The sequence below is a fragment of the Spermophilus citellus genome (genome assembly GCF_964194105.1).
Source record: "Spermophilus citellus genome assembly, chromosome: 10".
Lineage (NCBI taxonomy): Eukaryota > Metazoa > Chordata > Mammalia > Rodentia > Sciuridae > Spermophilus > Spermophilus citellus.
The window spans coordinates 33,075,306-33,100,451 of record NC_138197.1 but is presented as its reverse complement, the minus strand read 5'-3'; the positions used below and the strand labels follow the sequence as shown (position 1 = coordinate 33,100,451).

The 25,146-nt window shown below is 34.8% G+C and overlaps 1 protein-coding gene across 2 annotated transcripts; it reads left to right on the top strand.

Annotated features, from left to right (window-relative positions):
- Positions 1-634: 634 nt before the first annotated feature.
- On the top strand, positions 635-23,102 carry LOC308658114 (scavenger receptor cysteine-rich type 1 protein M130-like). 2 transcript variants are annotated; one of them, XM_081310678.1, is made up of 17 exons: positions 635-754; positions 1,781-1,867; positions 3,178-3,498; positions 6,035-6,355; positions 8,050-8,370; positions 8,816-9,133; positions 14,390-14,704; positions 14,802-15,116; positions 15,490-15,582; positions 15,664-15,978; positions 17,379-17,699; positions 18,525-18,836; positions 19,160-19,189; positions 19,373-19,480; positions 20,598-20,693; positions 21,786-21,834; positions 23,008-23,102. In XM_081310678.1, the coding sequence occupies exons 1-16, from the start codon at positions 724-726 to the stop codon at positions 21,806-21,808; spliced, it is 3,327 nt and encodes a 1,108-aa protein (XP_081166804.1). In that variant the 5' UTR covers positions 635-723; the 3' UTR covers positions 21,809-21,834; positions 23,008-23,102. The 2 variants fall into 2 exon arrangements, with proteins under 2 accessions (XP_081166804.1, XP_081166803.1); XM_081310677.1 differs by lacking the exon at positions 21,786-21,834.
- Positions 23,103-25,146: the final 2,044 nt, after the last annotated feature.

The window sequence follows — 25,146 nt, the reverse complement described above, 5'->3', positions numbered from 1 at the left end:
GGGTGGGTCCCTGGGATGCCAGTTCTATAACAGTGGATAGCTGTGATTGACTGAAACTTAGTCACAGGAATGCTTCAAAGTCTACTACAAAGACCTTTTTCAGGGCCATGTCTAAGTTATTTGGTGCTAAAAACTACATTTTGTTCATTCCATTTCACCATTTGTGGAATCAGTAATTATCATGTCTAATTCTATTGATCGGCTTCATCCATTAGAAAAGAAATACAAAGGCTGCCTATGCACAATTTACACAAAATTATTCATTAGACACATTTGATTATAGAAATAATATGAAAAGTTGGCATAATTATAAAATATTAATTGTTTATGCTGTGCTTGTTTTTCTCCACATGGTTTAACTATATAACAATTTTTGAAATTTTGTGCCTCTATTAATTCAAAAAATGTTCAAACTTAAAAAGACTCAACAAAAGTATGTGAATCACTGTTTCTCCCTATTTTTTTTTTAAATCTGTGGGAAGTGTGTCTCAATTTCCTTTGGTTGTTTCATGTCCTATACTGAAGAAAACAAGAATATGATACGAAACCTCAGCTCTTTCAATGACTTCCCTTTTTGGCTCGACTCCACCTCCATTCTGTAGCCTTTCTATTTATGTGAGTTAGGTGATTTTTAAAAATTCTTATCAGTCTGCTTCTTGAGGGTAACATTTCTATGGGACAATAAAAGAAGACTTAGGAATAACTGAAATCATAAAATTTGCAATGGTGATTTTTGAAGACTCTGGATCTGCTGGTAAAAGTGATTTATTTATCCTGCATTTATTATTTAATGAAGTTGAGAATTATTTTGACAGTCAATGTATATAGTTATCATCAGGAGAGTAAGGAATAAAAGAGGGAATTTAGATTCTATGGCAGTATGTTTGATCTGAGATTCAAAAGTGATGATGTGATAAAGGGACAAGAGTTGGTGAACTTCTCAGGAAATGAACCTGTATTCAATCTGAGAAGATACTTGTTAGAAAAGGTAAAATATGTAGGCATGAATATTGATTTCTTAGAGGAAATATGAATATGTAGGCTAGAATATATAGGCATGAATATTGATTTCCTAGAGGAAATTTAGAACAAAAACTTTGTGGAAATCTACTTCATGATTTGCATGGACATGTTAAAATCATTTAGCATTTTTATTTCAAGCTAGTGCTGGGTTAGAATAAAAATAGAAATGAGGTTGATAACAATGCTAAACAGAATTTTATATGCTATATTAGAGATGATAAGATCCAATATTTGGGTTTTTCAGATAAAAATACTGATTTTTTTTCATCAATGTGTTTATTGTTTAGCTACTATTTGGAAGCTACTGTTCCAGGTATTGTTGAAACTACGGTGGACATGGTAGATATAATCCATTCCCTCATGGAACTTACCATCTAACAGTGTAGATCAGGTAGACATGGAAATGGGGTATCAGTGATTAAATATTGAAGAGGTAAAGGAATTATCTCAGTAAACCTGTCCGCTTTCAGGGAAAAGTATCCACTTCTATATTTCCTTTTTCAATTTCCAAAGATTTTAAACCTGCCTTTTTATTTTTTCCACTCAACTTTCTGCTAATTTCTTACCCTAAGGCATGAGTAGGAATATTTTCAAAGCTATCTCACTGAGACCATATGATCCTGAGAATGAAGTTTTCCTGTCTGTCTTCCATTTTCTTTCTTGTTTTGGCCTTCTTTGTTAATCCCAAACCTTTGAACCATCTGTCTTCTCCAATGTCTCTTGTGAAAACTGTACTTTCTCCCTATTTCTTTCACAGATTTTAGAAGATGGTTTGTCCATTTGAGTTTCTTCACAATTGCTGTGGTCTCACTTCTCAGTGCCCTTTTCATCCCTACCTCTGTTGGTGAGTACTTTGTCAAAAAAAATTTTGGGGGGATAATGGAGAATTTAACTGAGTGGCACTTTACCACTGAGCTACATACTTGGCCCTTTGTATTTTGTTTTATTTTTTTATTTTGAGACAGGGCCTCACCAAATTGCTGAGACTGGCTTTGAACTTGAGATCCTATTGCCTCTGCCTTCAGAGTCACTGGGATTACAGGAATACTTTATCAAATTTATTAATAGACTTATTCCTCTCAGGCAAGAATTATTTTAAAAAATATTTTAGATGCCAAGTGGTGTCTAAAAACTCTGCTCAAAATTTTTAAGGGTTAGATATTAAAAGCATACAAAAACCTGACCATGTCACACCAAAATATTGGCATGGTTCTCCCTCACAATAAAAAAAAAAAAAAAAAAAAAAAAAAAAAAAAAAAAAAAAAACCGTTGGTGGGGGAAGTCCATGTTACTTAAAGATTGGAAAGTCATATTACTTAAAGACTGGGTAATAGGAAAGAAGAGGAGAATAAGCCTCAGAATTATTGGAACAAAAGAGAATTTTAGAAACACTATAACAAATTCAAATGCAAAATTGTATCTAAAAATGTATTGAAAGTAGCCAGTGAGGTAGGATCACTGTGCAAGGTGGGATCACTGTATTCCTAAACTAAGCTAAAATAATGCCAAAGAGATCGCTAAAATAATTTGGGGATAAGGTATGAAATGGAGTTTATTTTTATGATATAAGATAATAGTAAAATATCTCCTTGTCAATTTCCATTTAAGTAGATCAGTTTTAGTCAAATTTCAAATATTGTTGTAAAAAAATCCATGCTATTTTACATATATGTGTGGAACAGTTATTTAATGCCTTACAAGTGGTCTTTTCATCCCCATACATCTACTAATAGCCTTCTTGCTCCTGATTTCAGGATTTGGAAGCAAAATATATATATATATATATATATTGCTTCATATATATATTCATTCCTCATCCCTATAAAATTCTGTAGCATCTTATTTAACTATTAAACTTTCCATGGAGATACATACATCGCCACTTCTAAGAATACTCAATCATAAAACAAAAATAGGATATAGTATTGTATTCCTTAGCTTTCCTGTTTTTATGTCATCGATTCCTTTGAAGCCTGTGACATTGATAGTTAAGTTGACATACCCATGAAATAGCATTCCTCTATTGTACCATGGATTGGTTCAAGATGGTTTCTCAACTCTGACTTTGAAAGATAAACACATAATCTAATGAAGATAATTCTCTCCTGGCTCTTTGTGACCTTGAGTGATTGTCATCTTAACTCATTGTTGCAGAAGGAACAGAAAAAGAGCTGAGACTAATGGCTGGTGAAAACAACTGCAGTGGGAGAGTGGAAGTGAAAATCCAGGAGGAGTGGGGAACAGTGTGCAACCATGGCTGGAGCATAAATGAGGTCTCTGTGATTTGTAGTCAACTGGGATGTCCAACTACCATCAAAGCCACTGGATGGGTTAATTCCACTGCTGGTTCTGGGCGCATTTGGATGGATCATGTTTCCTGTAGAGGGAATGAGTCAGCTCTTTGGGATTGCAAACATGATGGATGGGGAAAGCATAACTGTACTCACCAACAAGATGCTGGGGTTACCTGCTCAGGTAAGACTCACGTAAATCAAAGAAAACCACAGGGACGTGTTCCTGACTCAGTTCAGATTCTTGGGCTTCCCAATTTTCCTTACTAATTTTTAATGAGATATCAAATTTTTGGTGGGGAAAAAATGTAGATGGCTTAAAAATACAATGAGATGATTTTTTGTAAACATTCAAGTCCACGCATTAACTTACCAAATTCATTACTAGAAGTTCAGAAAATACATGAAAAAAAACCCATAATAAGAAAGAAAGAAAAAATTAGAAGGGACTTTGTACACTATGATCAATGAGAAAGTAAATGGCTTTAATTTTACATTCAATAGCCCTACTGTAACCTCCTGTTCCTCCATAAATGTACCATTATATCTGTTTATTTATTATTTCCTTTCTAAGTTATAAGCTGCTCTAATGCATTGACCAATAAAACATTACACTTTTGTACAAAAACAGTTAATTACCTTAGTGAATCAATAAATATTTCTGGCACTAATATTAATCCTTCCTTCCTGGAGGAAGAATGCTTTGAGAGTACAATTGCTTTTCCAATATGAAAACCAACTCATTTCATTTACATTTTAGTTTTAATTTACAAAACATTTTCATAAGTTTTATCTCAGTTGACTTCACAATAATCCAGAAAATTATGTTTCATGCCTTTCTGCTAATGAATCTCATGTTTCTGTCCCAATTCTGATTCTTGGCTCCCACTCCTTGCTTATTTCCTTGACTTCTATGCAGTCCTCACACTTCCCAGTATTCCTTTTAGAGACCATCTCTCCTATAGGACTGACTATAGAAAGGACTGACCTCTACCCAGGCATTGGAGTGTCATGGGAGTAACACTGGCCAGTAACTCAAAAAATGCTGGATTACATCCTACTACTATGCATAATTATAATGCACAAAAAAAGAAGAAGAAGGAATGTTGGATTAAGTTCTAGCAGTCATTCCTAATGCTATGGTTTCATGGAAGTTTTTAAATCTCTCCAAACTTCAGTTTAAGTTACTGATACAATGTCTGGATGTAATAGGTGCTGACAATGTTATTTCTTTGTGGCTTCCTGCTTTTCATTACCTTGATCACTCAGTTGTTTCTTTCCTCCTTCCCCTTTCTCTTCCCAATTTAATTTTTCTTAGCTATTTAGCTAAGACATTAGTGTAGAACTTTTAGCTGTTGTTTTCTGTTTTCGAGTAATGAATGGTGGAGTTAGTCAAATTTAAGGATGGAGTTAATCAAACTTACTTTTTGAAGTTTATACACCTTAAGCTACAACTGGAGCCTAACAATAGAAAAGAATTTATAGCCATTCAGGGACTCCAGTTTCCTGGGGCTGTAGCATCTGAATTTCTGAGATTCTCAGTCCTAACTATTGCTTGATCTTCAGAGTCTCTACATCTTGGGAAATGTCATCCTCACAGGCCCTGAGGCCATATGACACAATCATCAGGAAGATAGACTCTGGTGCTAGATTGCTTTTTTCCCCCCCTCCATATTTTGACTCTACCCTTTTCTAGGTGTTTGACTCTGTCAATTATTCAATCTCTGATTGCTTATCTGTAAAGTGGGGTTAATGAAAGTAGTGAATATTTAAAGTTGTAAGGACTAAAGAAGTTGATATGTGCTATATAATTAGAACAGAATATGCATATTTTGATCATGAGCCCTTATTACTACTAATTATTATCATTAATTGCCTATAATAAAAATAAACCTTGTTAATTAGAGGTCTTTAGAGTTTTGAGCTTTCAAAATTGAATTCCTTTTTCAAGAAAGAGTGTCTGGGCATTTTATTCAACCAACAGTTTTTGTTTATCCAAAATTTCAACCAATATCTCTGATGTCTTGGTATTCTAGTCCTTATAGAAAACCTAAGGGATAGTGTACAGGAAGAAAGTTCCTCATGAAAAAGCTGTTTGTTGCTAAAAATGATATCATATGCTTTGGAGGGAGGTTCATGAAACACAGGAAGTTGGAAATAAATGAATTACTTTGATTCAGTTTCCCTCAATTTTTTAACAATTTGCTGTTCCATAGCATGCTTACTTTTGCATTTTCATCTTTGCTTCTTTTTATTTTTTAATTTCAAATTCAACCACAAGTATTTATGCTTTGAGCTCTTAATAGTAAAGAAAGGTTAAAATGATTTTAAATGTTCAACAGATTGCTAGTTTGTCATTTTTACTACTTTATTATATGGGTCAATTTTATCTTGTTTGTTTTTTAAAATAAAAATTGAGTTAACCTTATCTATTTCAGTATGAAAGAATGTTTACTTATCTCCAGAAAATGAAAGGAAACTAAATAAAACAGAAAATTTTAAAACTTTGTGAAGCATTTTTCTTGCTAAGTAGATGTAAATGAAAGTCCCAATTGTTAACTGGATTTTAACAGGTTAAAATTCTCCTACATGTGAAGCTGGGCAGCATCCAAATCAGACACCCTGATGAGAACAGCATCAAATTCCAAGTGTCTGTAGAAACCTTATTTTCTAAAATAATATGAATGGGTATCACGTCTGAACTCTTTTTATTGGTCTAGATGGATCCAATTTGGAAATGAGACTCATGAATGGGGGCAACCGGTGTTCAGGAAGAATAGAAGTCAAGTTCCAAGGACAGTGGGGAACAGTGTGTGATGATGGCTTCAACCTCGAACACGCTTCTGTGGTTTGTAAACAACTGGAATGTGGAAGTGCTGTCAGTTTCTCTGGTTCAGCTCATTTTGGAGGAGGTTCTGGACCAATCTGGTTTGATGATCTTGTATGCAATGGAACTGAGTCAGCTCTCTGGAACTGCAGACACCAAGGATGGGGGAAGCATAACTGTGATCATGCTGAGGATGTGGGAGTGATTTGCTTAGGTAAGGGTTGCTCTAGGCTTATCTGGCTTCCAAGAGAGGTCACAAAAAGGGAATAGCAGTCCTAAAAGCCTTGCCCTTGAGAACATAGTAAAGTGGGCTTCCTTTGTCACTTTATTATTGCCTTGCTTTGGGTTCCTGTTCTGATATTTGTGCTTTTTACCCTAACTAAAGTAAATAAAACGGTTGCAGAAATTTTATTTCAGGTCATAAAGAAGGAAAAGAGTGTTTAGAAAAATCAAGAAAGAACAAACCAAAGATGAGAGGAAAGAAAGAAGGAATAAAAAAGAAAGGAAGAAAGGAGGAAGGAGGGAGAAAAAAAGAAAGAGGGAAGGATGGAGAAAGAGAGAAGGAGAGGGAATGTGTAGGGGGCTTAATATGGAAATTTTTTCTCTGAATGGTTTTTAAGAGCAACCAGCTTCCTTATCCTCTGTCATCTCCTCTTTGGCCACATCATCTCTCCTTCTCAAGTCATTGATTCAAATTCACAGAATCGAATGATGAAAATAAAAACAAAAAAAGCCAATACTTTGGTTTCCTATTAAAACCTCATTTATTCTATAGGGCTAGGGTATGAGTAGGCAGTGTATCTGTCTAGAGACTTTTGTGCTCCACACTTAGATCCTGGCACAGGGCAATGGGCTTGTGTGTCGAGGAACACCACACCTCCTTTTTCATTTGAGTTTTTAGTTTGAAAGACAGTATGTTTTGAATGCCAAAGAACACTTAGGAAAACATAATTAGAGTAAAAATATCCCTGTCTCCACCAGTTCATTTCCCACCCCATCCCACCCCGTGCAAAGGAAGAGAATTCAATCCAAACTAATTTTAAAATAAGAGAATACCAGCTCAGAAAAGTAGGAAATCCAGAGGCTATTGTTTCATGCATGGTTGGATTCAGGTGCTCAGACAATATTATCTAGTATAGCCAGAACCCCAAAGAATGGCATTCCTACAGGGAAAAATGGATTTTGTTGAGTGTAGAAAATGAAAGGAATTTGGAAAAGAAAAGCACAGTATGGGCTTTCTGGTCTCCTTTCCCCCATCAAAATTTCTCTAGGTATTCAATCTTTTCAAAGTTTTTTGCACATTCTGGGGAATCTTATAAGTAGGATTTTGAAAAACAGTTCATTTTATCACAGGATACTCTTTGGAATCAAGGTATGTTCTTTAATGAATATTGTTTTTAAACAGTGAAAGGAATAATGGTGAAGCATCTTTCCTCTCTTTTCTACCTTTGAATGAAAGAAATTCTCACAAAGGGACCACTACACAATATAAACCAGGTATACCAGATGGGTAATGCAGTTAACAACAAAAGGGAATGCTGAGTAGTGAGCAAACTGGAAAATGCAGTTAAAACCTAAATAAATGCAAATGTATTTCAAGAAGAAAAAGTAAATAATTCTGACAAAACCTGGTGGTCAAACAATCTGGTGTCCACATAAATTCCAAGCTCTATACCTACTGTTCGGAATGCTTCTTGAACTATGTGCTCTCTAGACTTGAACAGTCTTGTCTTCTAGCTGAACCCACTCTTCTGGCCATCTTTAAGAGTTTTCAGGGGTTGCATATCATGATTGTCCCTGTCTTCATTGGTATCTCTTCATCTTTCCTTAAAGAATCCACTAGAGCTGTTCATAGTCATCCTTATTCTTGTTTCCTTACCCCTGAATTCTTGTGTGTCCCTGTTATAGATGGAGCAGATCTAAGCCTGAGACTGGTAGATGGAGTCACTAAATGTTCAGGAAGATTGGAAGTGAGATTTCAAGGAGAATGGGGGACAGTGTGTGATGACAGCTGGGATAATAATGATGCTGCTGTAGTGTGTAAGCAACTGGGATGTCCAACTGCCATCACTGCCACTGGTCGAGTTAATGCCAGTGAGGGATCTGGAAATATTTGGCTTGACAGTGTTTCCTGCCATGGACATGAATCTGCTCTCTGGCAGTGTAGACATCATGAATGGGGAAAGCATTATTGCACTCATAATGAAGATGCTGGTGTGACATGTTCTGGTAAGTTGAAAAAAAAGACAAAAAACAATAAGACAAGCAGGGAGAGAAGGAACTATATTCTTTATGTGTAGGAATAGGTTATGAAATGTGAGCAGTGAGAATACTTTAATAAATTCCTTGTTGGAAATTTCTTTATAATTGTGAAGAATCTTTTGTCACATTCCTATACAGTGCTGACTCTATTATCTGTAAGATCAGTAGAGGCCACACCACAAATTCTAAATTGACCTAGAGCTCACATAAAATTTTGTATAACTTTACTTTGCCATTGACAATTTAATAATCCTTGAAACTACAATATGTTTTCTAATCAAATTCATGGTCTATACGTATTGTTTCTTAAAATGTCAAGAGATAAGCTCTGTTTTCTAGTGTCTCAGTATCTGGGAAGAAGGAAGATTAAGCATTCTTTGGGGGATAACCTACATTTATGTTTCTTTTGCAGATGGATCAGATCTGGAGCTGAGACTTATAGGTGGAGGTAGCCGCTGTGCTGGGACAGTGGAGGTGGAAATTCAGAAACTGTTAGGGAAGGTGTGTGGTAGAGTTTGGACATTGAATGAAGCTAATGTGGTTTGTAGACAGCTGGGATGTGGATCTGCACTTCAAACATCTTTTCAAATGTATTCCAAAATTAAACCAACAAACACATGGCTGTTTGTAAGTAGCTGTAGTGGAAATGAAACTTCTCTTTGGGACTGCAAGAACTGGCAATGGGGTGGACTTCTCTGTGACCACAATGAAGCCCAAATTACCTGCTCAGGTAAGATATTTCCATTAAGAAATTTAATTCCAAGACTGCATTTGCCCAGTAATATCCTTTAAACTAAGAAGAAATAATGGTCACTATGACTCGATCGCTCTTGAAACTATAATATATCCATATTTTATATTCTGAGAGTCTCAGATAAATTTCCAATTCATTTAGCATTTGGAAAGAGGTATTTGTTTTTTGCTCATTATACTTTTGAATAATTTTTAAATCAATGCATTTGTTAAAGATGAAGGAAATTAGAAGTTTTAAGATAGAACTTAAATATGTCTTTCATGGAAATGTGACCAAGTGCTTTAAAAAACAACTACTTTAGATAAACTGACATGACTTAACATTAGGATCTCTATTTTAATGTGAAATAATTTTTTTCTTTGTGAAGATTTTGCAGCTCATTTTTAAAATACAAAAATGAGCTTCTTGTGAGTAGCCTTGGTTTGTAGATAATCTTTAGCATTTTAAGTTAATCGTATTTATACAAGTAAGCTTCTTCAACAATTCTAAGGTGATATATTGATATAAATGTTACTTATTTATGAGAAGATATTGGAGAAAACAGTGTGAGAAACTGTTCGGAATGCTTCTTGAACTATGTGCTCTCTAGACTGAACAGTCCCTGTCTTCATTGGTATCTCTTCATCTTTCCTTAAAGAATCCACTAGAGCTGTTCATAGTCATCCTTATTCTTGTTTCCTTACCCCATTGAGAGAAAACCAGTGAACATGTGCGACTCAGTCACAGGATGTAAACTCTTATGACTTGAATGTTTACTAACCAGCAATTTGCCCTAGAACATCTCAACCTGGCTAAGTTCTTCAGGAGATTCCTCTGATGCTACAAGTTGTGCTTACCTCTGTTTGGTAGACATTATCCTCTAATAAAAAAGTCAATCTTTTAAGATAAAAATTTGAATTGTTTTATTACTTGTTTTTTTTTTTAATCTTAACTAGGTAATACTTTCACATGGTTTAAGTACAAAATATGAAAGTATAAACTCTTCCCCTACCACTGGCCCCAGATATCCCATTCTTTTTCTCACAACTTGAGTGGTTCAGGTCTTTACATATTATTTCAGAAACATTTTATCTGAATGCAAGAAAATCCAAGCAAATCTATATAAAGATATTATCCTCTTTTATTATATTGACATATCATAGTAAAATTACATTCCCATAGTAAAACATCTTAATCGTAGTTTTATATCAGTACTTAAAGAGCTTCCTAAAATTACTTCTGTATCTATGACATTTCTCCTCTCATTATTTATTATGTGTACATTCATTTTTGCTTTTGATATTTTTAATTGATAAGATCACATACTAGTTTAGCTTTTGTTTCTAAAAAGAATTAACATTTGGGTGTTTAAGGCTTAATAGTACTTTAATTTTTTTCCAATTTATTAATTTTTTTTCTATTAATTCATTTCTAACTTACTAAAGTTTTTTTTTTCATTTTTTATCTTTAACTTCTTGAGTTGGATGCTCTATTAATTGTAATCTTTATTAATATCAATATTTTAGGTCCTTTATCCACTTTGAGTTTTATGCATGTTGAGAGATAGGGGCTTAGTTTCATTTTGTTGCATATGGATTTCCAATTTTCCCAGCATCATTTGTTGAAGAGGCTATATTTTGTCCAATATATGGTTTTGGTGCCTTTGTCTAATATAACTGTCTTTATGTGAGTTTTTCTCTATGTCCTCTATTCTATACCATTGGTCTACAAGTCCATTTTGGTGCCAATACTATATTGTTTTTGTTACTTTATCTCTGTTGTATAGTTTAAGTTTTGGCATATTGATGCCACCTGCTTTACTCTTCTTGCTAAGGATTTCTTTAGCTATTTCTGGGTCTCTTATTTTCCAGATGAATTTCATGACTGATTTTTCGATTTCCATGAGGAATGTCATTGTGATTTAGCTAAATGGATAGGGAAAATGTGGTATATATACACAATGGAATACTACTCAGAAAAATAAAGAGAATAAAATCATGGCATTTGCAGGTAAATGGAGAGAGTTGGAGAATATAATGCTAAGTGCAGCAAGCCATTCTCCCAAAACAAAATGCCAAGTTTCTTCTCTGACATAGGATGCTGATTCATAATGGGGGGTGAGCATGGGAGGAATAGACAAACTTTAGATAGGCAAAAGGGGAGGGAAGAAAGGGAATGGGAGTAGGAAAGACTGTAGAATGAGACAGACATCTTATCCTAAGTACATGTATGAAAACAGGAATGGTGTGAGTCTACTTTGTGTACAATCATAAACATGAAAAACTGTGCTCTATTTGTGTAATATGAATTGAATTGCATTCTGCTGTCATATATAACAAATTAGAATAAATAAAATTTAAAAAATTTTAAAAATCAATAGCTGTCATATTATTGAAGAATTGATGCTGTATTAATATGGAGCAGAGATCTTGTTTAACAGTTCTATAGCTATTTTTAATTATTTTAGAATTATAAAGTTTCCATCTTTTTTGTTCTGAATCAAACTGGTCTGATATTAATATCATGAATACTGCTTTATTTATTTTCTAATATTCTTTTTCAACCTTTAATAAATCATCATGTTATAGATGCACACTTGTATGCCAGATAGAATGGAGATTTATTTATTTGTTGAAGAGGTATGCCAGATAGAATGGATTATTTTTTGAGGTGAAAGACTTATTTAACACATTGTTATGCTGTCATAGTATGACTACATCTACATGTTATGCTAAAACTAAATACATATTTCACTATATGACATTTTTGAGGGGCTTGGCATTCTGCTGTCATGTGTCTGTTGACACATGTAAGCATACTTTTTGTTTGATCATTAGTTTGTAGATTTAAAGTTTTTTCCAATTAGTTGTATTTAAAATTAATTAGCATTGAGTTAAACTGCATATAAAAGAAGAGCAAATAACAATGGCTAAAATAATTCAAATAGACAAACAATTTAGGGCTTTTTGGTAGCTGTGGCCATCAAGAAATACATGGAATCATTTTTCTGCAATAACTGTAAAATCCTATTCAACAGGAATAATGAGCTCTCCTGCAACTGAGTGAGTTACTTGGTAAAAGTAACTGACAATCCATGTTCTACCCTTAAGAAAATGTCTTCTGTCCACTGTCTTTGATATGTACAGATGCTGTTCTGGGGACAATTCTTCCTGATACATTTTTCTTCACAGTCAGAGTGGAGTCTTGTTTGAAGTAAATATGTATCAGTGTTCTATACATCTTTCAAACCCAGATTCTGCAAAAAGTGGTTTAGAGGCTCATAGATTGCTTCAAAATTGATATCAGCTATTCCTCAAAGACAGCAAAATAGTTTTTTCCAAATTTAGAATATTTCTATAGTCTATTTACTTTAACCTAATGTCATATGAAAGTAACTGTAGTCAAAAAGCATCTTTACATACTTTGATCTATACTGAGACTACCCTTTCCTCTTACTTAATTGAACACTGCCTAAGGTCATTGGAAACTTTGGGTTTCAGAGAAAAGACAAGACCTAATTCCCATTTTTGTTGGGAAAGTCATTGTCTTTATATGTGGAGCATCAACTTTATCATCTGTTAAAGCTGCATTTTATCACCACCTCAATTGGGGAATAAGAGAGTTAGGGCCTTTTTTCAATCCTTCCAATTCCAAAGTAAAAAATCAAAATGATGAAAATGTGTTATGCTTTTTAAATCATATTGTTTATCTATTACTAAACAAAAGTAGTAATTCTAATGAATTATTTCTTATACTTATTCTTTATTCATTTTCAGAGAAAAAATTAAATATGGATTTAGTTACTTTTTCAGGAGAAAACTTAATTTGTTTATAAAAGTAGCTAAATTTGGACACAAAACTTCACTTACTGGCTTTTACATAAAAATAAATGCAATCATAAATTTGTCAAGTAAAATAAACCTTTAAAGAGCTAAATTTTCAACAGTCTAACTATTTATACAGAATATAGTGACATAAGGCAGCCCACCCAGGCTATGAATGAATATGATTTTGCAGTTTTGTGAAACAAAGAATGGAAATAGAGTCTCTGGCTCACTTTCCGGGTGGAAGAATTTCTCTTCTGACTGGAACTCAAATATTTAGAACAAAAGAAACAAGAGGATATTTATAGAAAGGACTTCTTTTGAAGTGGCATAACAAAATTCATTATAGCAGAGAAAATTTTGTGTTTTGATTTATTTTTTGGCTTCTTTTAACTGGTTGTGTTTTATTTTGTTTGAAATAGCTCCAGATAAGTGAGCCAGAGATTGCAAGAAAGCTCACTTGATTGAATCTAAGATGCTGCCTTTACTTAAAGATTTAGGCTGTCCAGATGTGGAACAGGCCTGTACGCATACTAGTTAGTGATATCTTAGGAAGTCCATGCTCAAATAATGCTCCAAGTTAAGGACTTTCCAACTCAAAAGTCATTGATGAATAATGGTAATATTTACTCCCATTATTACTTTCATTCAATTTCAGGTTGCTCTAATTTTACATGGGCATCATTAATTGAGTTAAAGTGCAGTAGACTTGTCAGATAATAATACTTTCAATTTTAAACACAAATTCTAAGTTTCAGACATCCAAATATATATACACTAGATATATTTATTAATATATAATAAAAGAGAAAATTATTATGAAAACATTTATTGGCAGTTAAGATATGTCTAGTGAGCAGATGAGAAAATTGAAGACAGAACCATGACTCAAAGAATATATGGAGTGTTTTGATAAGGCACTATCAGAAAGGAAGGGGGAGAACACAGGAGAAAGGAAGGTCACACACATGCGTAACAGATGTTAAAGAGAAGTATGATGATGTTCACTTTGAAAACAGAGGTATAGTGAGGAAATTTACATAGAGGTATCAAAAAGATTGAGGCAGAGCCTGGATTTTGGTGAGTGGAGAAATGAGTACAGGATTAAGAGAGACAGTGGACACAGTTTGTAGGTTCTAATGCTATAAATGATGCAAATGAAATGCTAGATGGAAAGAGTAATTGCTTCTGGGGATGACTGACTTTGAAAAGCAATGTTCTAGACTTTTCTTAAGACAGGCCCAATGAGGAACAGGGATTTCTAAGAATTTGCTATTCCCAACTCTAGGCAGAAACTAGGAGGAAGAAATGTAGGAAATCACTGAGCAGTTTGGCCTACCATTCCCATTCTTTATTCCCTTCCTCATCCCATCATAAGAAAAAATCTGGATATCATGTTGTCTCTCACTGAAATGTTATTATTTTTCAGCCCACAGGGAACCCAGACTGGTTGGAGGAGATGTTCCCTGTTCTGGTCGTGTTGAAGTGAAACATGGTGACACATGGGGCTCTGTCTGTGATTCTGACTTCTCGCTGGAAGCTGCCAGTGTGCTGTGCAGAGAATTAGAGTGTGGCACAGTCGTCTCTATCGTAGGTGGAGCTCATTTTGGAGAAGGAACAGGACAGATCTGGGCTGAAGAATTCCAGTGTGGTGGGCACGAGTCTCATCTATCACTCTGCCCAGTAGTACCCCGCCCAGATGAGACCTGTAGCCACAGTAGAGATGTTGGCGTAGTCTGCTCAAGTGAGACTCAGAGAATATCTTCAGTTTCTTTCCATAATGCAAAGGGGGTGGAGTTAAGTGGTCCAGCCATCTTTTCTAAAGCTCTGTGTCCTTCCAGGATATGTAGAAACCCGCTTGGTGAATGGCAAGTCTTCATGTGAGGGAAGAGTGGAGCTCAAGGTGCATGGAATCTGGGGATCCCTCTGTAACTCTCACTGGGACATTGAAGATGCACATGTCCTATGCCAGCAACTTAAATGTGGAGTTGCCCTCTCCACTCCAGGAGGAGCTCCCTTTGGGAAAGGAAATGGTCAGGTCTGGGGACACATGTTTCACTGCACTGGGACTGAACAGCACATGGGAGATTGCCCTGTAACTGCTCTGGGTACATTGCTGTGTTCTGCAGGGCAAGTAGCCTCAGCAATCTGCTCAGGTAAGAGAATGAAGGGTGACAAATGATTAATCTCTCCCACAGTGGTGGCCCTTTGGACCAGGTGTCTCTATAGAGATGAAGAAGAAGGAAATGGTCCTTGTTGAGAGTCCTGAGATGTGCGTCAGATTATTAAACTCATTTGTTGTTTTACAGGGCAAATGAACTTAATTTTTGTGAACCTTGTAATATAGTGATTACTTGTGCCAACGCTTTCTCAAAATACCTGATTCACTCCCAACCTGGTGGGCCCATCTATCTTTTTTTCTCTCTAAAGCTGTTTGTACTTGACTCATCTGTGTGACACTCCATTTGACCTCCATTCTTTATCCCAACTTTTTGTATCTTATATGACTGAGTAGCTTGGTGTTCGCAGGAAACCAGTCCCAGACCTTGAGCCCATGCAATTCATCATCTTCAGATCCAATGAGCTCTACCATTCCAGAAGAAAGTTCTGCTGCCTGCATAGGTAAGAATCTGTAACCAATCTGTGAGGATGATCTAAATTCTCAAGGATGCACTGTGTTAGTATTTCTCTTTCTTTTTACAGGGAGTGGTCAACTTCGTCTGGTAAATGGAGGGGGTCGCTGTGCTGGGAGAATAGAGATCTATCACGAGGGCTCCTGGGGCACCATTTGTGATGACAGCTGGGACCTGAGTGATGCCCATGTGGTGTGCAGACAGCTGGGCTGTGGAGTTGCCATTAATGCTACTGGATCTGCTCATTTTGGTGAAGGAACAGGGCCTATCTTGCTGGATGAGGTAAACTGCAATGGAAAAGAATCCCATATTTGGCAGTGCCGTTCACATGGCTGGGGGCGGCACAATTGCAGGCATAAGGAAGATGCAGGAGTCATCTGCTCAGGTAAGTTCTGCCAATAACCCCTGGTCACAATTACATTTTTAAAAAGACTGAGATGGAGCAAGGGATAGTGAAGGAAATTAATCTGAAAGATTTCCCTGAAAAGCATATTTGAAAGAAATTATTGCCAGAGTTAAGATTCTAGAAGTATGAGTTTGAGAAGTTATAGAGTTATGTCATGTGCAAGGTAGTCTAATATTATAAAGAGAAAAATTCAAATACAGGCTTGTATATCATGAAAATGTTAATAGTAATGTTCTTTTATAAACATATAGAATGTGATATTGAATAGGGATTCAATGGCATCACTTGGTAACTATAATATTAATAAAGAAGATTAATAGGAACAAAAAATATATTCCATGATCATTCTACAGATAAAAAGATAATCACCATTCCCAACTAATTGTTAAAAGCAGATAAATGAGGTTTATTTGTCATGGGACCAAAACTTACCATAAGAGACTACTGCTCTTGCTTTGTATATGCAGTGAATTTTAGAAGCTGCTGTGACATAGAAAAAATATCTTCAGTTGCAATATGTTGGTGAAAAACAGTACTGTGACTCAGTAACTTAGGACAGTGAAAAATTCTGTATACCAGGAGTGATTCCTATTTAATATCATAAATCTGGTAGAGTACATGTTCAACAAAACTGTAAAGTGGCAAAAAGGAAATAATTCATTCTAAGATAATGTACACAAAATACTGGTTTTTGTATCTCACTAAATTTTTACCAAAGACACTTGCCAATAAAAGCAACCCAGAAACAGATGATAAATAATTGAGGTGATGGACATGCTAAATGTGTGGATTTGATCATAAACATAACATAAACTTTTAAAAAATAGTCTTTTAGTTGTAGATAGACACAATATCTTTATTTTTTTTATTTTTTTAATGTGGTGCTGAGGATCAAACCCAGTGCTTCAGGCATGCGAGACCAGTACTCAACCACTGAGCTACAATGCCAGCCCCACAATATAAACCCATTTTGAAACATCACACTGTACCTGAAAATATGTAAAATTTTTATTTTGGCAGTTAAAAACAGCCAAGAGCAGAATAATATTCTTGGGGGCAAAATTATACTAACTTTGGAAGAAAACCCAAATTATGTAAATAAAGAAAAGTTCTACGGTTTTGATTGAATTTGACAGCATTCTAGAGAGATTCCTGAATACAAACCCCAAGACTAGAAAGTCAAAAATTATATACAGAATAAGTACCATATTTTACTAGGCTCTACTAAGTCATCCATAAGTTCCTAAAGAATTATAGTAATTAACAAATTATACCTATTTAAAAAACTATTTTAAACTATTGTCACATCAGAGTAAAAGGAGCGGGGGGTTCCTAATTGTTCAGAGAAGATGTAAAACTAATTCTCTATTTAATCCTAGAGTTCATGTCTCTGAGACTAAACAGTGAAACCAGTGGAGATACCTGTGCAGGACGTCTGGAAGTTTTTTACAATGGAACCTGGGGCAGTGTTGGCAGGAGTAACATGTCTGCAACGACCGTGGGAGTAGTATGCAGACAGCTGGGCTGTGCAGAGAAGGGAAACATCAACCCCGCATCTTTAGACAAGACACCATCCAGACTCATGTGGGTGGACCACGTTCAGTGCCCAAAAGGACCTGACACACTATGGCAGTGTCCATCATCTCCATGGAAGCAGAGACTGGGCAGCCCCTCAGAGGAGGCTTGGATCACATGTGACAGTGAGTGTCCATTGGTCAATATGAAATTTCCATTTTGAAGCTCTACTGTCACATCTGAGAAAGCAACTAGCCTTTATTTTCCTACTCCCACACTAGCTTAACTTGTTAGATCTCATTAAGCAGGAATGGGTAACCTCATATTAATACCTATCCTCTTGGCATGGTAAAATTTATTTTATTTAATTTGGTATATATGTATGTGTGTGTGTGTGTGCGTGTGTGTGTGTGTGTGTGTGTGTGTGTGTATTCAGGATCAGTGATCATTAATACAAATATCACATTCTTCATATTCTGCTTAAAACTTTTATTCAAATAATTTTTCAAAATCAACGAGAAGCAGAGAATATGTAATTCAGTACTTGATTATTAGTTTACTTTGACGTTCCCATTTATATTTTAAATATTACCTTGCTACATTGAATTAAGGGAAAAAAGAGTCCAGAAAGATCCATCCTAAAGTGTTTTCCTATTCTATATCTTCCTAAATTGTGAGAAGATTCCTGATATCTGGCAATTTTCCAGACTGTTTTGAAAAAAACATAACATTCTACATTCATAGTATTAACTTTATTCATTTAACATTTCCTGAGTCACACTATGATTTTTGTGTATGGGATGAAATATACCCAGTTTGCAGAAAGGACATATACTTTCATAAAATATATATTTGGTAAAAAATATAAATTCTTAAGATGCACATTAAATAAATTATTTTTAAATAGGTTTTAAAAACAATTTCACATCTCTCCTCTTCTTCTGTAACCTTTCAGAAGCTTTTATCTCCCAGAAATAATCAAGATATCTTTTTTTTATCTACATTTTCAGACAAGATAAGACTTCAGGAAGGTCACACCAGTTGTTCTGGTCGAGTGGAAGTCTGGCACGGAGGTTCCTGGGGGACAGTGTGTGATGACTCCTGGGATCTTAATGATGCTCAAGTGGTGTGTCAACAGTTAGGCTGTGGAAAAGCTGAGATGGCACTAAAGGAAGCAGCGTTTGGTCAGGGGACTGGGCCCATATGGCTCAACCAAGTGAAGTGTAGAGGGAATGAAACTTCCTTATGGGACTGTCCTGCCGGACCATGGGGGCACACTGACTGTGGGCACAAGGAAGATGCTGCTGTACAGTGCCAACCAGGTGAGTGTCAAGAGCCTGGATAAGTGGGACTCTGTCAGCAAAGGGGATGTGCAGTGGGGTGTGTTCTCTAAAGATCAGAGGTAACAAGGATCCTGTGGAGGAAAAGTCATTAGGTTTTCTTCTGAAGGAATGGTGAAAACATTTGTTCTGGCCTTCTCTAAAGACAAGTATACAACTCATATGTTCCTGCCAGAGGGAAGAAAGACTAGGGGACTCTATTCTTAGGTGGGAAAGAGTAGTTTACTAGATTTAGACAAAAACATAGATATATTTTCTCTAAACATTACTCCCAGAATTAAGTCTCTTTATCTTCTCTCCCACAGGAACATCTTTAAGATCAGCAAATGCCACAGGTATGGCTTGGGGTTTTTTGAGCATGGGACTGATTAACAGCATTACTTAGAAGCCTTCTTGTTCAGAAACTTTGGGTGAGGAGGAGTTCTGAGGACATGGGATTGACTTAAGAGATCCTGACCCTTTGGTACCTGACCAAAGACAGTTGGTTGCTTGAACTCTCGTTATTTACTTTTGCTTAGGTCACTCATCCCTTATTGCATTGCTGATCCTCGGGGTCATTTTATTGGCCAGTCTCATCACATTCCTCGTGTTTACTCTGAGGAGAAGACAGATCCGGCTACTTACAGGTCTGAACCAAATTATGGTCTCTCTAAAGTGTCTACGTGATAAAGGGGTTCTTGGGATATAAATAAATAACGACAACAAAAAATTAGGCCCATATGTCACACGTACAGAAAGCAGGAGCCTCGAAGAGTTTGAACAGTTTCTCAGATTAGAGGGAATACAATTTCACAGGAGAAAAGGGGCTTTGGTTACATTGGATTTTATGGAATTGTAAGGAGAATGAGTCTGTCGTTATGGTTCATGATATCCTTATTACAAAATTGTACTGTTCTGCCAAGCAATGTGGTAGCTCTGAAGATGCAGACATGGACAATAAACTGTTTTTGTCTTTGGGAGCTTCAAGTTTAGTAGAAGAGTTACGTATGTAAACCAATTGTCATGTAGCATTGTAAATTAATATAAATAAGGAACCTTAGTGGCACAGAAAAGAGAGTAATTTTCTGAAAGGGGAAAGAAGTATTGAAGTCTTTTAGGAAGCTTTTGAGACAAATTTTGAAGATAGGAGTTCAAAGAACTGAATGAGGAATGTTATAGGAAAAGAAAAGGATATGTAGAAGTGTAGAGAAGTGTAAAGATTGGCATATTTTCTGTTTTGGAATAAAAATTGAGAGAAAGAAGCAAAACTGCTGGTGAGGCTTAAGAAGATAGAAGGAACAAATTGTGAAGTTTTTCACTCCACTGGAAAATGATTCATAATCATTAAAGTAACATGAAGGGAAGTAAAATTATCAAGTTGTCTTATAGAAAGATCTTTTGGCAAGAGGATATATATGAAGAATTGAAGGAGGATTACACTATGGACAAGAATAGCATTTTGAAATAGATGAGATAAAATTAAAAGGACTTTACAGTGAGAAGAGGGAAGAGGAAATATTTTTAGAGAGATCTGGAAAGACCTCTAGTGAATTTTGGAAATAAACTGTCTTTCCGCTGGGGATGGGAGTCGGGTGACAATAAAGACAATTTAGCTTATGAATGTGAGACATTCCAAGGAAAAATCTTGGAAACAATAGCATAGATAAAGTTAGGTATGTTTGCACTGCTGTAAGGCAGCTAACACAAAGGAAAAGACATTTTATTGTGATCTGCTGATCCATAACCCAGAACTCCTATTGTTAGTTTCCACAAGAGGAGAGAATTTTGTCCACCAAGTGCAATACCGGGAGATGAATTCTAGCCTAGAGGCAGATGATCTGGACCAGCTTCATCCTTCAGGTCAGTGGATTCCTTGAAGGTCTGTAGGTTGGAGGCTCAGACTGGTGGCTTCAACTGAAGCTGAGCATTCTACTTTGATTAATAGTAAAAAGATTTAAAAAAATGTGTAATAGAAAGTTATGATACATACAAGAGAAAGAAAGGAAGCAATGATCTGAAAACTATTGTTAAGAACATAAAAAATTGCAACTATGTGGAGGCCTCTAGTATAAGAAGCCTATGATTATTTCTCAGAGAGGTACAAAGAGCTTGGACCTCATTTTATAAAAATAAAGAATGATGAGACTTGTACCTCATTTTATAAAAATAGAAATGAATCATCTCAAAGACTGTCATATGAGAATTTAAATTTTTTCCTTTTAAATTTTTTTGTATATATTTAAGGTTTAAACATGATGTTATAGGATTAGTATCTAGTTAGTAAAAAGATTACTGATGTAAAGCAAATTAACTATCCTTCATCTCACATGGTTTTTCGTGGTAGCTCAACTCTACTAATTTGATAGGAATCCTAAACACAGCCCAGTGCTATTACTGTAGAGCTCATGATGTGCATTAGATCTCTAGATTTGTTCTAAAAGTCTAAAAAGTTCACATTTCTGTGTCTTTATTCAATGAGAAGTCATCAGTAACACAGGAATAGCCTTATTTCTCATTTCATAGCTCTTTTCTCTTTGTGCTCCAACTTCTATTTAGTGCCAGTGCAGTACTGCCTCAGGGCACATAACAGTACTGAGTTGAAAAAATATACCAGTACCCATTGTCTTTACTTCATGAAAGCTCCCGTGTTTTTACAGAAGTCTGCCATACTTCTTTAACCCAAAGGGTGTGGTATTTGCTTCTGCTATATCAAGAGATGCACTTAAGTCTAGAAAAGAGTTTTTGTGCCCCTTTAATCACAATTACCTGCCTTCTTAATTGTGGACAGCAGTTTTAAACCACTCAAAGAGCTTCTCAGGCACTTAGGGTAGTCTGGTATATTTCTCAGTAATTATTTTCTTCCTTCCAGAAAATTCCAATAAATCACATGGTTTTAATGCTGGTGGACTAATTTCTGTGTCTAAATATTTTTCTATTTCTGGAATTAAAAAGGGGGCCATTCTGAGGCAGACTGAAAACTGGGAATTTTTAACTCAATGAGGTGAGTGGGAAGCACTTACTCATCATTGTTAAAAATATATATTCTGTTTAAAGACAGAGTTCTTCTGACATTAGAATTTATATACATGTTTCCATATTGCATATATGTATATGTTTGTAAATATACATCCATATTTAGAATATATGACAACTTTTTATAAATATGACTCAGCCATTTCTAAATTACATAAAAGCACTTGGCAATAACAATGGTATATTCAGGAAGCTAAGGAGAAATTAGTGAATAACTATGAATAAATATTTGGAATATTTTACAGAGATCATATCAGAAAAAAATTAAAGTGTATCAGACATCTGAATTTGTATAATGCTTGCTACAGTAAAGATTATATAAGATACTATAGGGATAAAGATAATTTCAAACAAGGCTACTGGAAGTAACAGGTAAAGCAGTCTTTGGAGAAAATAATCTGGTACTGTCTATTTAAATAATAATGATAATGATAATAATAATTATAATTAATAATAGTAAAAAGCTTCACAGATCCTTTGACCCAACCATTCTATCCCTGAGAATTTTTCCATACAAATAAAATCACTGCTGTGAAAGGACATAACATCCAAATCTTATCTACAATGTTGTTATAAATGTAAAAAAAAAAAAAAGGTGGAAACAAATTAAATGCCAATTGATGGGGTTGTTGCTGAGAAAAAAAATATGCTTTAGCCTCCTAAAAAAGGAAAATATCACCTTTTAACATGTAAAATGATTTCACTTATGTGATCATGTTATATTGACTATAATTAAATACCTACATCTACAAAATTATGCATACGCAGATAATACATTGCAGAAGCATTTAAAATCCTAACAGCATTGTAAACTGAGGATTATGAATAACTCAAACAATTTGTGACATAAATAATTATTAAAATACTTTTCCATTAAAGAATATTCACTGTTTCCTGGTTGCTTCAGAATCAAATGGAGATTATTTTTAAAATGGTATTTTAATGGTGTTTATTTTATTCCAGTGTAGTTCTATGGCATAAAAGTGATTTTTATGTATACTAAAGTTTGAAAATAGTTGCATTTAATATTTCTGTTCAGGAAAGGTAGGATACTTTTTTATATAAGTGAGTTTGTGTGTGTTTTAATGTATTCTCCTATGCATATAAAGAGGGAAGTAACATTTTTTTTTTTTCGTTTAAGGCTTCAGTTCAGCATTTAAGATACCTTGAGGAAGACATGGCTATTGAATGGAACAAGAATCCACCTCATTCACTGATGATGGCCATTGCATTTCTTTTTTTTTTTTTTTTTTGCATGCCTATAGAGTCCATTGTCTCCTGCTGCAGTCTGGCTGGGCACAAAATCACCGAGCCACCACAAAGCTTTGTAGATTCAAACAGCAACTCTTTATTCCCGAACTCTCACTGACACTCTACCCACACTTCCTGTGAACACCCTGCCTTCACCCGGCTCCACGCGCCAATTCCAGCAGGATCCACCCTAATCTTGGAGCTGCCCTATTCCCTGAGCAGGGTCACCTTTCAACCCAAAATGCCATGCGTCATTCCTACTTGGCTATGGCTCTCAGCAGTCTCCTAATGTTCCAAAGACTGCTACTGAATTTACAAAAATTAAGCTTGTGAATTTGAGAACTTTATAGTGTATGTAAGGCTTTCAAATATATTAAATTAAAAAGAAAATTACTGATTTAAGTTTGTCTTAACTTAATTTTTAACTTTATAAATATCTGATTGTTTTCTGAAGTTTTTAGGATTTTATAAATATGTCTTCTTATTTGATGTCTTAATTTGCATTTTTCAAATTTGGTTTACATAATGATTTTATTAAATCCAAACTGAAGTAAGTTCATTTTTGTTTTAGCTTTCTTTTTTTTTTTTCTCTAAGAAAGGGCAAGTAAATGATATTGAACAATCTGTTACTACATGATTCACACTATAAGGAATGACTTTCATTGTTTTTATTTTTTTAACTATTTCACAGCCACACTTGGTAAGTGTAAAATACTCAGCAGTTTAGCTCCTTGTTCCTCAGGAAAGTATTACTAAAGCTAAAATATGCATAAATAATGTCTTTCTGCATAAGTATAACTATTATGAAGTAAGTTAATATATTACTAAAATTCTTCTAATCACAATAAATATTAAAGAGAATATATTTTTATTTTAATTGAACACTAAGCTTATAATCTACATACTTGTAGAATATGTCTATATGCAATTGATTTCTTAAAATTATTTTTTTAAATAACATACATATTTATGATGTAAAATATGATATTTTGAAATACATATATATTGTGGAATGGTTAGATCAAGATAATATGCGTTGCCTTACATATGGTTTTTATGGTGAGAACATTTAAAACCTCCTTTTCTTTGTGATTTTCTAAACTAAAATATATCATTGCTAACTGTGGTCACAACATCACACAAAAGATCTCTGAACTTATTTCTCCTATTTGACAGGAATTTTGTACCTTTGAACAATATCTCCCCAAAACTCCGTTCAACTCTTGGTAATCACCATTCTATTCTATGAGTTCAACATTTTTACATGCTACATATAAGTGAGATTGTGTCTTACGTGTCTTTCTGTACCACACATTTCATTTAAAATAATATCTCTATGATCAACCACATTGTTGCAAGTGACAGGATTTCTTTTGGAAAGACTAAATAGTATTCCATTGTGTATATATATATATATCACATTGTCTTTATCCATTCATCTGATGATGGGCACTCAGATTATATCCATATTTAAGCTATTGTGAATAATATAATGAACATGGGTGTGTATGTATCTCTTAGACACAATGATTTTAATTTCATTGAATATATACTAAGAAGTGGGATTGTGAAATTATATGGTAATTCTATATTTAGTTTTCTGAGGAATCGCCATAAATTTTTCCATAATGACTATTCTAATTTACATTCTTCAGAACAATGAATAAAGGTTCCCTTTCTCCACACCTTTGCTAGAGAGTTGTGTCTTCACTTTACAGTTTCCTTGGCTCTGTACAAGCTTTTTAGCTTGATAGAATACCATTTGTTATTTTTTATTTTCTTGCCTGTGCTTTGAGGTCACGTTTAAGAAATTTTTGCCTATACCAATGGCATGAAACATTTATACTGTTTTCTATTGATTTTGTGTTTTTAAAATCTTACATTTAAGTGTTTGTTGCAGTTTGTGTTGTGGAGAGAGTTTGATTCCACTCTTCTGCTTGTGGGTATCCAGTTTTGCAAAATTATTTATTGAAGAGCCTTTCCTTTCTCCATTGTGTGCTTAGTAACTTAGTCAACAATCAATTGACCA